This window comes from Vanellus vanellus, assembly GCF_965231255.1.
Source record: "Vanellus vanellus genome assembly, chromosome: 14".
Lineage (NCBI taxonomy): Eukaryota > Metazoa > Chordata > Aves > Charadriiformes > Charadriidae > Vanellus > Vanellus vanellus.
This window is the reverse complement of record NC_138919.1, coordinates 16603417-16617059: the sequence shown is the minus strand read 5'-3', so window position 1 is coordinate 16617059 and position 13643 is coordinate 16603417. Positions and strand designations below refer to the sequence as shown.

At 43.9% G+C, this 13643-nt stretch overlaps 1 protein-coding gene across 1 annotated transcript; it reads left to right on the top strand.

The window, feature by feature from the left end:
* Positions 1 to 8: 8 nt before the first annotated feature.
* Positions 9 to 9108, top strand: BRAT1 (BRCA1 associated ATM activator 1). Its single transcript, XM_082490323.1, has 13 exons — positions 9 to 240; positions 603 to 757; positions 1535 to 1682; positions 2326 to 2698; positions 2780 to 2899; positions 4045 to 4136; positions 4394 to 4512; positions 5042 to 5228; positions 5608 to 5681; positions 6241 to 6343; positions 6627 to 6725; positions 7742 to 7920; positions 8139 to 9108. Exons 1-13 carry the CDS (start codon positions 63 to 65, stop codon positions 8868 to 8870), a joined length of 2559 nt encoding a protein of 852 aa, XP_082346449.1. The 5' UTR covers positions 9 to 62; the 3' UTR covers positions 8871 to 9108.
* Positions 9109 to 13643: the final 4535 nt, after the last annotated feature.

Sequence of the window (13643 nt, the reverse complement as noted above, 5' to 3'; positions counted from 1 at the left end):
CGGCCGCGGCCGGTAAGGCGGGTCTCTCCCGGTTCTGTGGCTGTCTCCCCCCCCCTCGGGCCATGTCCGTGCAGGAGTCGTGGTGCATCGCCCGGGCCCGTCGCCGTTTCGTCATGACCCGCGAGTGCTCCCTCCTGCTGCCCCGTGTCTGCGCCGCCCTGGCCGACCCGCGGCAGCCCGGATCCGACGACACCTGCCTGGAGAAGCTGCTCGACTGGTTCCGGAGCCTGACGGAGTTCGGTGAGTGCCCGTCGCAACCCCCCGCTCCCCCAGCCCCGGTGACCGGCAGGGGCTTGTCCGAGGGGGAAGGGAGGCCTGCGGGCCGGGGCGCTGGGGGAATCCCCCCGCAGAGGTGCTGTTCTTTGGGTGACACCTGAACACGCTGAGTAGTACTTGAGGCCTGTACCTGCGCTTCAGGGGAACCCAAATTCGTCCCTAGCAGTTGTGAGGGGTTACACTCAGCTCGGGAAAGAGCCTTAGAGTTATGAGGGAGTGTCGTGGTTTGGGCTGGACTTGCCACTGAATGAATGACAGATGCTCTCTGAGTCCTGGCAGTGACCTTCTGTTTTCTGGCCTCTCCTCGGGCAACACCGGGTCACTAGATCCTACCGTGAAGCTGGTGCAGGATAACCCCTGTCTGACAGAGCTTATCGCCTCCGTGCTGGCACTGCCAGAGCCCAGTCCGAGAATCCTCTCCTTTACTCTGCAATTAGCTGGGATACTTGCCGCTTCCGAAACCTGCTTCCAACACTTGCAGGTGAGTCCGACACCCAGGTACCTGCTGCCACGTGTCTGTTTCCTCCTTCTATGTGGAGGACACCTGAAAATGTATGTATTTTGTTTATAAAATTTCTGGCATACGTTAGACAATTCAGCAAACAGTGATATGATAATCAAGACCTACAATCATACCATTTCTTTCCAGTTCTCACATAAAGGTGCTGTCTTCTTTTGTCTTGCCACAGTAGTACTACGAATGCTAATATGCAATGCTTTTCATTTTCTTTTCACAACAGTATATGGGATAACAGTATCTCAAAGCAGTCATTGCAAAATATTGTATCCCTGGACAGATCCTGTAGATTTAAACTGCGCTAAGAGATGTAGTTTTCTTTCCATAGTGGGTTGACAGGAAATCTCAGATTCCCTTCAAAAATGAGGGAGCTTTTTAAAGCCTTGCTTTCTACAATAGAATACATTTATAATACAAAACTGAAAACCCACAAGGGCTTGAGGGAAGAGATGTGTGCAACTGCATAAAGCAGTCTAATGGAACTGATAGATACATAAGTTGTCCTTAGGATCTTAAAACCAAGTAATTTTGGTTTTGAACGCATCTCTTGCTTAGTCCATGAAAGAGACAGGTTGAGGTTAAGCGTGGGATTGTGAAAATTTTCTGTTTTAGTGATACTTCTAGGAAGAGGAGGCTTCACTACACTATTGATAATCTTGACCTGGATGACAGAGCAACCTTTCCACTCCCCTCAAGCCCCTTTGCTTACTGTTTACTCTGTGTCTTCTCCTCTGGCCTCAGCAGGAGAAGCTGTTGGTCAGGCTCTTTGGCAGGGATGGGCCTCTGAGCAGCGCAGTGTGGGAAGATGCATCTGTGCGAAGTGGCTGGGTGGAGGGTGTGCACAGCATGATGCATCACCAGCCTGCCCTCCACTTCCTCTGCAATGGTGGTGAGTATTTCTAGGACTGGGAAATTCCCAAATTTTCTGTGTCTCTTCCATTCCGGTCTGTTGCTCAGATGTCAAATGCGACAGGAGTTTTCATTTATTTAAGGTAAAAATAAGCCATTTGTCAAAAACACTGAAGTTGTTGAAAGATGGTGGGTTTTTTGTTAAATTAGTTATGCCTTTATTTTTTTTTCATTATTTTTCCCAAATCCTGAAGATGGGTGCCTTTTTAGAGGGAAAGAGGCACATTTTATGAAACACATGATAAAAATAGCTTATTAAAAGCCTTCTGTGTTCTTATTTGTAACTCTTAGTAAAAGGTACATTTCAGTATGATTTTAGTGCAGGAAAAACTAACTAGGGGCTCATTTTTCTCTTAATATTTGCACACATTTGCAGTCCCATTGTTGTTACACAGGTATGTAAATTCTGCTGTTAACACCAACTTTGGATATCATGTACGGAGGGGCTGACTTTGAAATGCAATAGAGACAACAAAATAAAGTAAAAAAACCCAAACGCCACCATTTAAAGCTGTGTGGTACTTGAATTAGAATAATATATGGCTGGAGTGCAACAAGGCTCCACCTCACAATAGGAAGGCTGTTGTTTTTTTCCTCCAGTGACTTGTTTTGTTTTCACACAGGAGGCATAGATGTGATCTTCGCTCTGCAAGGGGATCCCAGCCTGTTTGTGGCTTCAGCTGCCAGTCGGCTTCTGGTGCACATGCTTGTTCTCTCTGTAGAGTCTGAAACGACCAAACCTCTCAGTACAAAGGACTGTGACTGGCCAGCGTGTGCCCAAATGATTATAAAGCATATAGAAGATTCCCTTCAGTCCAGCTCTGCCTCTCACGTCGAGCAGTCATTAAAACTGTTAACTAGTTTGTTTGGCAGTTGTCGTTCTACGTGGACTGAAGTACTTTGGTTAGGAGTAGCAAAGCAAATAGAATCCTTTTTGACGGAAGAGACTGTTCAAGCACAGCACATGCTGGCGAATCTTTTGCTTAACATGGCATGGTAAAGATCTTCTGGGATCTTGGATCCAGTGATGATATGCCCATCTAATAGGGCATATTACTTACACTTCTTTCTTCTTAGGTCCCCTGTGTTTTGTGACATGGAAGGCAGTTTTTGGGCATTAGTGACTTCTGCTCTGGAACACTTAACCCCAGTACAAGCAGGTCCTCTGGCAGTGGGAATTCTAAGGCTCTACAAATGGTAGGACTTACTGCAATGAAAACTTTGCATTCTGCAAATGTTTCTGTAGTAATATCTCTGGTGTTTTTCCAAGAACTATGTTTTTCCTCACTGTATTTTCCACTACATTCCTTAATATGTAAGACTGGTTGGCAAGAACTGTGCAAGTAGCTAACAAACTTGAGACGCTGATAGTAAGAATAATAGAGTTTCAAAGAGAGAGAAATGGAAGGAGCAAGTGTCATGTTTATGTGTATACACTTGCATCTTACCTGCAGCCAGCCAATTTCATGAAGCAAACTCCTTTAACTTTATACTGCCAAGGTTGATTAAGGTGGACACAATTTGACTGCCTGTCAAATCGAGTAGTCTCCGTTCTTTTCTCTTTCACAAAAACAGTGACTAGCATGAGAGCTTTCACTGCTGTCCAGCAGAAGTGTGCATCTGGAGACTGTTGGCAGTTGTAGAACAACTTGCATTAGAAGGAACCTGTAGAAGTGATCTAATTCAACTTCATGCACAGTACAGGGCTAACTTCAAAGATAGATCAAGTTGCTCAGGGCCTTCGCCATTCAAGTTTCAAATATCCCCAAGGATGTGTATTCCGCAGGTTCTCTGGGAAAATTGTTCCAGTGCTGAACCACTTTCATTTCACTATGAAGAGTATTTTCTGTATATTCAGTTGGAATCTACCCTGTTGCAATTTAAGATTCTTCTCTTGTTGTGCACCATTGAGAAGTCTGCTGCCTGCGTCTTCTCTGTAATTCCCCCTTAGGTAGTGAAAAAGCATCAAGAAATCATCAGATGCTAAATGAATACAGCATGTATGGATACTGATTTACAGGCTAAGTAACACCTCTGTCTTAAGATATAAGGACACTGTTTTGTTAATAAGAAATGCCTCTCTCTAAATCCCCTTCTTACACAGAATCCCACTCTGTGTAGCTTCATAAGGCTGCTTAGAAATTCCAGAGCCATTTCTCCTCTGCTTTCAATTAGACAAGGAAGCTTGGAAGGCTCAAATTGTGATACTTTCATTGCTTTGTCATTGCTGGCTTGTTTAAAAGCCTGTGAGAAAAGCATTATTCTGCTCAGCATTTAGGGGCAGATGTTTGGGAAGGAATTGGAGTGTTCTTGTTTTGGTAACTGCTGTTTCCTCCTTGAAGCCCACAAGATGTGAGGATTCAGGCACTGACTGTTCTACTTCAGCCAATGGACTGTATTTTGAGAGCAGCCTCCCAGCCTCTGGAATACGCAGGTACAGTTGTGATAGAAAAGTTAGAGGCTAGTCTGCTTGCCAGTGTTTTAAGTGTCTGGTGCAGACAAAACCGGAGGAGGAAGATTAGAAGAAGTCGAGGACAGTAGCAGTGTTTGTGGTGAAGTGCAGCATCCTACTGACAGTTGCATTTGAAGGGATATTCATACTACATCACCTGCATATCTTGATTAACTTTAAAAATCACAGACTTTTGTATTCATTAATAACCTGAGCTCTTCCCTCCTTTGATCCTCTAGGTTTGCTGGATGAGTCTGTTTGTGATCCCACCACTGTTGAAAGTCTTCTGTCCTCCAAGACATCTTGTGCGAGTCTCCTGTGTCAGACCCTCGCTCATCTGGAGGAGCTGCTGTCTCTGGTAATGTTCAGAGAAGAAAGAACCCTGGGGATCAAATTGGTCCTTGAAAGACAGCATTAACATTGGTTGCAAACTTTTGCAGTAGAGCTTAACAGAAAGTGGAGAGGAGTTGACAGTGAGGACTACCATACGTTAAAGAGATCTAGCTGTAAAGAGGGACTGCACTTAGTTTTAAATCCATCTTCACTTTGTGAAGCTTTGTTACCATCCCTTACTTCTACTGCAATTAGTGAAAAAACATAAATTGAACTGCTTTCCCAAGCAGTGAGAAGAATCTCCTTCCATCTGTGCAGTAGTTCTTGGGAGAGAGGAAGATGTTTGTAGTTATTAGTGTTGTGATACTTTAACAACATATTAAAAATTGCAATTTTTGCTGCCTCCTGACCAAAAACTCCTCCTCTGTACGCAAGTTGGAGACTTTTGCTAATGTCCTGGTTTGAAGTGAAACAGAACCAATTTTGTTCAGTAACTTCGCTTCTTAGCTGGGCCTCTTCTAACAACTGAAACTTTTTTTCTCCCCTACCATTAGGTTTATTTGCCGGTGGATTTACCCTATACATCTTTGCTACACTCTCTCATGACAATATTACAATTCTGTAATGGCTTCTTGAGACCAGCTTCTCCCCTGGGAAGCGTGATAAGCCGAATATTGATCAATTGCTTCAGAGTACAGAGGTCAGCTCTTGATGTCCTAGCAGCACTCTCAGAGCGAAAAGGTGAGTTAATCTTTGCACTTTCATTTTTTTTTTTTTTAGTTTTGAAAATACTTGACTATTCTGTAGTTGCAGAATCCCCTGTGCTGATCTTTCTGAATTAAGACTAGCACTTCCATTTCTGAAACGTGTTCATTTTTTCCCATTCTTCCTACTGTCTTGACTAATCTTATATTCTGTTGATGAGCTAAAGCAGGTAATCTGTAATTAAAAAGCTTTTAGTGGTTGTGAGAAACTGGATGTTTTTCCTTTACTCTGGGGACTGTGCTTGCTTTCTTCTCCAAAACAGTTTTACAACCTTTCTGTATTTCAGCAGTTGAATTGTGATTCAGCTGCTCCTTCTCTCATTATTGGTCCTTCAGTTTTCTTTTCTGTGTTTCAGGCTGTGACACGCTCATAGAAAGTCTGTTTGATGTCCTTCTGGCATACCTGGAGAGTCCAAACACTGGCCCTACTGTGAGTATAGAACTAAGGAGAGATCCAAGTCTATTACCTTGCCCCAGTGGGATGTAGTTCTGAGAAATTGTCTGACAATAATTGTTTCTTAGAACAGTTTGTATTAGAATATGTAGGATCGGTTCTGGGTGGCATGCAGGAAGTAGCTAAAATTCTAATGAGTGAGTAACTGACCACATTGAGTCTTCTTGAAAAGACGGGAGCCATCATGTCTAAGCGTAGCGCCAACATACTCTACTTGACATGGCCGTTAAGTATTGAATTCTTTGCATTAAGGGTTTTTGTTTTCTTGCTTAATTTTTTTTTTTTTGAGCAACTCTGATAACTGCAAATCAAAAGCTAGAGGTACCAGAACTTTATAATACTAAGCCGAGAACAGGCATTTTCTAGGTGTTTCTTAGAACCATTTATTTGTGGCTTACCTCTTAGTAAGGGAGCACGTGTACTTGTTTACTCTGAGAATTTCTCTGTAACTTTGAGGCTAAGACAAATTGTGCCTAGCGTAAAGGCAACAATGCCTCCTCCTGTAGTAAAGTAAATCTGCTTTATATTGCTTTAGGTTCTAAAGAAAACATTCCAGGCTACGTCCAAGTGGTTGGTGCGCTTGCATGAACTGTCCTGCTCCAACAGTCAGTGGCAACAAACTGAGAAGATTTTGGAAGGTAACGAAGCTATTCAAGTTGGGACAAACACCAGCTAGTGGCATATATGAAATCTGCTCTTGCCTACCTTTCCTGCACAAAGCACTTGGGATTCATTTGTTCGCAATTATGTTGAATTTGGGTTTAGCTGCCCAAACAGTGCTTTGAAAAACTCTGGGAGAAGCATACAGCAGCAGTGAAAGGGATTGCATCAGATAAAGTGATACAGAGGTTATGCAGCGATTGCTTCAGTAAGGCTTGTTTCCTTTCATGTCCATTCAGGCTTGTTACTTTACTTTTACAGATGTGTTTCTGGTGCTACAGAAGCATTTGTGCAGTCCTTGCTGGGAAGTAAGAGATTCTTCTCTGGAGTTCTTAACTGTCTTGATTAAATGCTTGAGAGGTAGGTGCAGAGATTTAACAGTTCAGATTGGAGGAGTATTTCTTTTAATGTTATGAAAGTCAGTCAGGCTTCTGAAGCATCCTCTGACCTATAACTGGAGGGGTAAGAAGAAAGAAGTGTTTTTACTCTTAGATCATGATCAAAATCTGACAAAAAGATTAATAAGTTTCTCCTATTTTTCTGTTGAACTCCTTAATGGCAGTTTTTGTGAGTTATGACTGTCTCAACATACCTCAGTTTATGTTGAGACATAGATGTGAAGGCAGGTGACAATGCTTTAATGGCAGATAATACTTTCCCTTTTTTCAGTTTGCTCTGCAGTGGAGTATGTCTGGTTTCACTCAGCAGGCTGGGGGCTGGGATTTAGGAGGCTAAAAGCCTAGATCTGCTTTGCATGCTTTGGATTAATTACTGATTTTCCACTTTACTGGTAGCTCAGGCTTTGCAGCAGGTAGCGCTAAGGCAATGTTAATTCTCCTACAGTAGCTCTGCGAGGTTGGAAGAGAGGGCGATGTTGTTGACTACCATTGTCCTCAGGTCACAAAAGAAGTATCAAGCACACTCAGCTGCATTAGCAGTTTACCCTGCAGCCCCACTCACAGTGCTGCAGTTGCATTGTTTTTCTTTGACATATGCCTTCACAACAAGAAAGAAATACTATTTTTTTCCTCTTTTAAGCAAAGGCATAAGTCTGATGAGGCTGAAACCATGTCCCCGCTTGCCTGGAGAAAGTTTTTCTTGCCACTAGAAAATCTGTAAATGGATTTTTCCAAGTTCCAGTGTCTAGCAGGGCTTGACTGAAAGTCACCAAGGTGCTGGAAAATGGGGAGCCTGACACAGAGCATCTGTGCTCTTGTGAGCAGCTGCCTGGTCTCTGCAGTGGCTCAGCTCACTGGCAGCTGTCCCTGCAGTCAGTGGGCATCCTTGTATGACGCAAAGAACTGTTTGCATTGGAAACAGCTTCATGCTCCAAGAGAATAAAGCCTCACTTCTTTGAATTGCTGTCTTGTTTACAGACCAGGATGAGTTCAGGCAGTCTCTCCTGTCTTCAGAGGTGCCGAGGCTTACAGAAAATCTTCTTGAGGATCCAGAAAGCTACGTGCGAGCGAGTGCCGTGACTGCTGTAGGACACTTGGCCTTCATTACTTACTTTGCTCCAGAGGCGCCTGTCGTAGGGAACCAGTATAATAAAGAGGTATGATGACTTTATGTAGCCCACTGCAAAATCAAGCAGAACTACACATCAGTTTACTGCTGTTCTGCTTATAACTTTCTTCACAAGTTGTCTGTAGCCTCATGCAGGCAGCTTTCACAGCCAGTAATGAAGAGACTAGATTTTTTTACTTCCACTGTTCTTGTTTCTTTGCGTGTTCCTCCCCTCATTGTGCTTTCTCTTTATCTTTCTACATTTAGAACACTGTAGCAAAGCTTCAAGAAATCCTGTCAACGGACCCAGAGGGCTTTCCTAGGAGGGCTGTGATCAGCATCTTCACCAAGTGGCTGAGACAAGGCTGCACAGGTCAGCTGGAAGATACAGAGCAGTTTGTCTCTAGAGTGATCCAAACTGTGGAGCATGACTTAGACTGGGAAGTCAGACTTGGTGGTTTGGAACTGGTTGAAGTTTTCTGTAGTCAGACAATTTGCCAACTTGGCCTTCCTAAATGCTCCTATGCTCCTGTCTCATCTGCAGTCACTAGTTCCATTCATCAGAATGAGTCGCTGCAGATATTTTGCCGAGCAAAACTGTTCAGCTTTTTGTTTCAGTCTTTGTGTGACTGTGACAAACCAGTAGGTCAGAGAGCCTGTGATATATTGCTTGGCTTGAGAGGTAGTTTCTATCCAATTAGTACACTGAAGGATTCACAAGGGACTGAAGAGTCACCCGCAGGACACAGCATTGCCTGGTTACAAAGGACACTAAGGCAGGGTTCTCTGGCCCAGAACTTCCTCACAGATGGTGGTAATGGGGTGGATTTTGAAGATCCAGAGAGCATGATGCTAGCTTTGGGTACAATAGACTTAGAAGAGCTACATGATGAGCTAAATAAAAGTAGTGACCATGTGGAGAAAAGCCCTCAGTCCCTCTTACAGGACATCCTTGCTACTGTGGGGACCATAGAGGAGAATGAAGCTGACTGTTACTGAAGACGTCTTTTGCTCTGAGGCAGCAGTGCTTAAACAGTTTTCTTCTGGAGGAGAATTTTTTGCTACCAGTCATGAAGTTGTCTTTTTATCCTCTCTCAAGAAAGCGTTATGCTGAACAGAGAAAAGGATGTTTTTGTTAGCTGTTAAAAAAAAAAAATATTTGCTTTAATACTGGTGATTTTTTTTTGTTAAGAAGTATAGACTCCAATAAACTGTGATTTGGTTTTCAAAGTAAACACATTAAGAAATGCAGTTGTGTGATTTTTAAGTCCTATGTCATTTAAGAAAGCACCAGACCACAACTACATGAGGAAACATCTTTAAAAAACAAAACGGCGACTGCAAAAAAAGTTGTTGCATACTCCTTTTAGAGCCAGAGTCTCTAAAACTGATGAAGACTGGTTTTAAGGGACACTTGTTATGACCTTGTCCATATCTCCATTCTAAAAACAGAGTTCTTGAGTTCCCTGTTGCATTTTGAGGTCTTGAGCAGAAGGTCAAGTCAAAAGGAGTCAAAAGCTGATCATCCTTAACGTTACAAACTTTCTTCTATAGATAACATACTTGTTTGAGCTCAGCAGTCACTAAAAAACTGACTTTGTTTTTAACTGAAGCCAGAAGCAAGTCCATTTTGCTGAATTTTTCAAGTGCTCCTATTCTCCATTCCTAAAGAATTAGGGTGGCTTCTGACTCGTAAGAGAAATTGACACCTGCAGCTTTTTCATGATAAAAGATCTACTATTAGCTTTGGTAAACAATTAGAAAACAGTAGCTGTAGTGGGAGTGGCAATGCTGTTTTCTGGGAGAACAGTACCAGTTTCTTAAAAACTCAGGGAAGACTGTAGTTTGCAACTTGCTCCAAGGTCTTGCCATGTGCTAAGAAGCTTTCTGAAATCAGGGGCGGGGGAGGGGAATAAAAAAAACAGTACCTTTACCAGTAGGTCAAACAAGGCTGTATTCCTTTGCAGCACTGAGGTGTTACTTAGCATCCTTGATCCTCCTGCAGCCTATGTAGAGGCAGGAACAAAATACTCGTTTTAGGCTATGGCATCTAATGCAGTGGAAGAAATTCTGCAATCTCCTCCTCCAATATTGTCCCTGCAGCAGTGCAATGGGGCGAGATGTAGTTTGAATTTCTTGCTGCTGAGGTTGAAGATTTACTTTATCCTTTTTAATGAAGTCAGCACACTTGCCTCTTGCTCTGTGCACAGCTTTAAGTACGACAGAGCCCTTGGGTGTTGTACAGCAGCTGTTATTAGGAGAAGGTAGCTCTGCTTCTGATGCACAATTCTACCCAAGCAGGGTCTACACCTGGAAAAAGACAGAAGATATTAAAAATCAGGCCTTTTCCTGCCACTGTGTTTTTCCTCAGAAATGGAAAGGGTTAGCAAGAGAGAGGGGATTTGCTTTCAAAGAAATGCAGATTGTTTGTGGAGTTTTAGCAATCCTGTCTGGTGAAGGGATTATAGTTCCAAAACTAGCATTACATGTTGGCAGTAGGTCAGACATGCTCCAGGAAAGGAGACAGCAGGTTGCTGGATAAACATCTTCCTCCCGTTCAGCACTAGAATTCTTGTGATCTCGGGGTGGTGCAGTTTAAGAGACTCCAAGGAATTATTCAAATATCAGCAAATTGAAAAAGGGACTTGGTACAGAAGGAAAACTTCACTGCTTATTACGGAGGTCTCTTGACTCCCAGACCTATTAATTTTTAATGGGACTTTTTTTTCTTTTTCTATCGGCTGGGGTGATGGTGACAGTTACATTTATATCGTTTGCCTAATTGCAGTCCAAAGGCTTGTTTATACACAGGATGCTTGTACACTAAAAACCTAATGTATAACAAGCTGGAAGGGCTCCTTGTCTTTAGGAGGGGAATTAAGGACTCCTTTCATCTTTCATTAAAAACAGGTCTTCACCTCCAGCAATTAGGTGACTCAGTGCTGATTTTGTACTTCTCTCTCTTCTGAACTCACTACATTGCCTTTGTTTTCTCTGCCGCTCTAGTTACAGTAGAGAGTCTTATTAACACTGAGCTTCTTGGACTGACATCCTGCACCTGATAATTGGGAGAAACATGAGGAGTCATGAACATCTGAGCAGAGTGAGGACCAAGTGCCGGGGAGTAGAGAGATTATGGAGATGAAAGCAAAAGCAAAATCTCATGTTTCTTTCTGTAGAAAACGATGGTAGTGGGTCTTGTGAGATGAAAATTTAACTACTGAATTATAAACACACTGACAACTACTAATGTGAATCATCCATCATGGTGGGAAGCCATACCTTCTATAGGATGCCCATCTTTGCACGCTGTCAAGAACCCACGCGCAAGCCCTACCCCACTTACACTGCTAACTCATTTTCAACCCTCTTCTTACCTACCAAAGCTTTTTTTGTACCTCCGCAAGATCCTTATCCCGGTCACACAGCTGTCTGCTGGGTTAAGACTTTACACCATGTGGTATGCCCAGCTGAGGAGCTGTGGTTGTGGTGCACCTAGGGGGACGGTTTCACTCCCAAGCAGACAGTGCTAAGCAGCGGGCTGGTGACCCCCACGTGCACACTGAGCATTCACTTCAAGTGCTATTGCTACTTACCACTTCACAACGTGGCACCAGTGGTCACGCCATAAACTCTACACTGCTTTTTTGGGATAGATTGCTGTGGAAACTGCCGCTTTCACACCATCAGTGCTGTAGCTGTGTACGGTTCCTGCAGGAGGCAGGCACCACCGAGAGAGTTTTTCTGAGGCACATGCACACTACAGCTGATTTTGGCAAAGGCTGTGGCCAGACATGGGCCTCCTTGAATGCAGAAGCACTGGGGCTCAGGACTGTCAATGCTTTAATGTGGTCTGTGGATCGCAGGCAGTAGCGATGCAAACGGTATCAACGCAGAACATCACAGATTAGAAAAATGCACGCCTCCGATGGCCGGTACTGTGAAAGAAGAAGATGACAAAGCTCATTTTGTCTCTTTATCTGCACAGGGCCAATGTAAGTTCTGTTGCCTGATCTGTACGCAGGTACGGAATGCCTAGAGTTGCTTTCAACACATTTCAACAAAGCTCTGAAGCAATGATTTATCCTTTAACTGCTCAGGCTCAAACAGACAGAGGAGAGAATAAGCATCTTTGGCTCAGCTCTACACTAGCAACTGCTTTATAAATCTGCCAAAAGAACGGCTGTTAATTTTCCCTTTTAATACACTGGACATTTAAAATCCAAGGAATATTCTTTGCCTAATTATACTAATTGCAGAACTTAGTCAAAAGTGGGCCATAAATGTCTAAGGCTTTTGCTTTAGCTCAGATATATGGGATCTGTGATTACAGATCAACTCGTGCGTATCTTCGCAATTTCTTTTGTCCGTCTCTAATAAAGCTTGCTCTACCTTTCACTACATATTCATTAAGGCTTCTAAAAACCACCGTGGGTTAGAGAGGAAACTCATCAACCAACTTCACTGCAGAAGTTCTCAGCAATTTACAATGGAAAAATACATCAGTAGCGGCACCCCTGTAGTCTGTGTCATTTCCCTTTTGAGCAGCGGGTTTTGTCCTCTGCTGGCAAATAAGGTATCACTTAACACGGCCAGACCTCAGCCAGCGTCAGACGCGCTCCTCCACAGACAGCGCAGATCTTGCCTACAGCCTTGCAAGCCAGCACACAGAGAAATGGAAGGACCTTCTTTCAAAGCAGCTGTGTGTCTGTCTGAACCAGGTGAAACAAAGCTGGTGATGTACAGCTGTAACGAAAGCATCCGGTGCCCCGCAAACACACGTCATGGGTACACTTACACCTCATCCCTGGGTGGAAGGGAAAGTGAGCAGCCCACACCAAGAGTCCCTGCAATATTATGGGTTGGACTACACAACTGCTTGAGTTAAAGCAAAATGAAACTAAAGAAAACAGTATTTCTAGCTGTAATATCAATACCAAGCTTAGAGCACAGGAGCTTAATGTGTTTATTTACTGTAAACATAGAACTGGGCTGGGAAGATGCCTTTCACAAGGCTGCCTCCCAAACAAACCCATCCAAACCAGGTTACTCCCTGGCTGGTTCTGCAGTTGCTCAGCTGTTAAGCTCTGTGCAAGGGCAGGAACGTGCACCCTCTGTCCCAGACAGCACCCACTCCTTTGAGGGACTTTGCCCGATTAGACCGGATGGGGTGTAAAGTAAAACCACAACCTTCAACAGCTCCTGTAGAGCGTTCAGGCTTGAACTGCCCCTTTCCAGTGCAAGGTAGGTGAGAATTACCCTTAAGAGACAGATACACTTTCAGATCTTCAGTTCTCTCATTCCATTAGCTCTTGGTCCTCGTATTTGCGGTCTCCATTGACCCCATATTCCCTGAGCTTTCAGGCTGTGTCAGTAGAAGGGAGCAGGGAGCTGGTGCTGCTGCGCACAGGGACATCAAGGCTTGCCTTGGCTGGTCCCTCAGCCCCACCACCACCACGCTCAGAGCTTTGGCCTCAAACCAGCTTCTGGGCTGGGCTGTGACCAGCATGAAGGAGCTGCAGAGCTGCCAGGTCTGGCAGATGGTGAGTCCAGGCTGTACACCTTAAAGCGCGACTTGGCCCAGCCAAACCAGCTCCAAAATAAACCCTCATCAAGCTATGTTAGCCATCGCGCATGAAATAATTCCGATTTCAGCCCTTATATAAGCTGGGCAGGGGCACAGGGGAGCCCTGGAGCCCATCGCTCTCAAAACCAAACACCCTTGATGGGATTGATCTTGTGATTACAACTGTCATTATGTGCCAACAACAA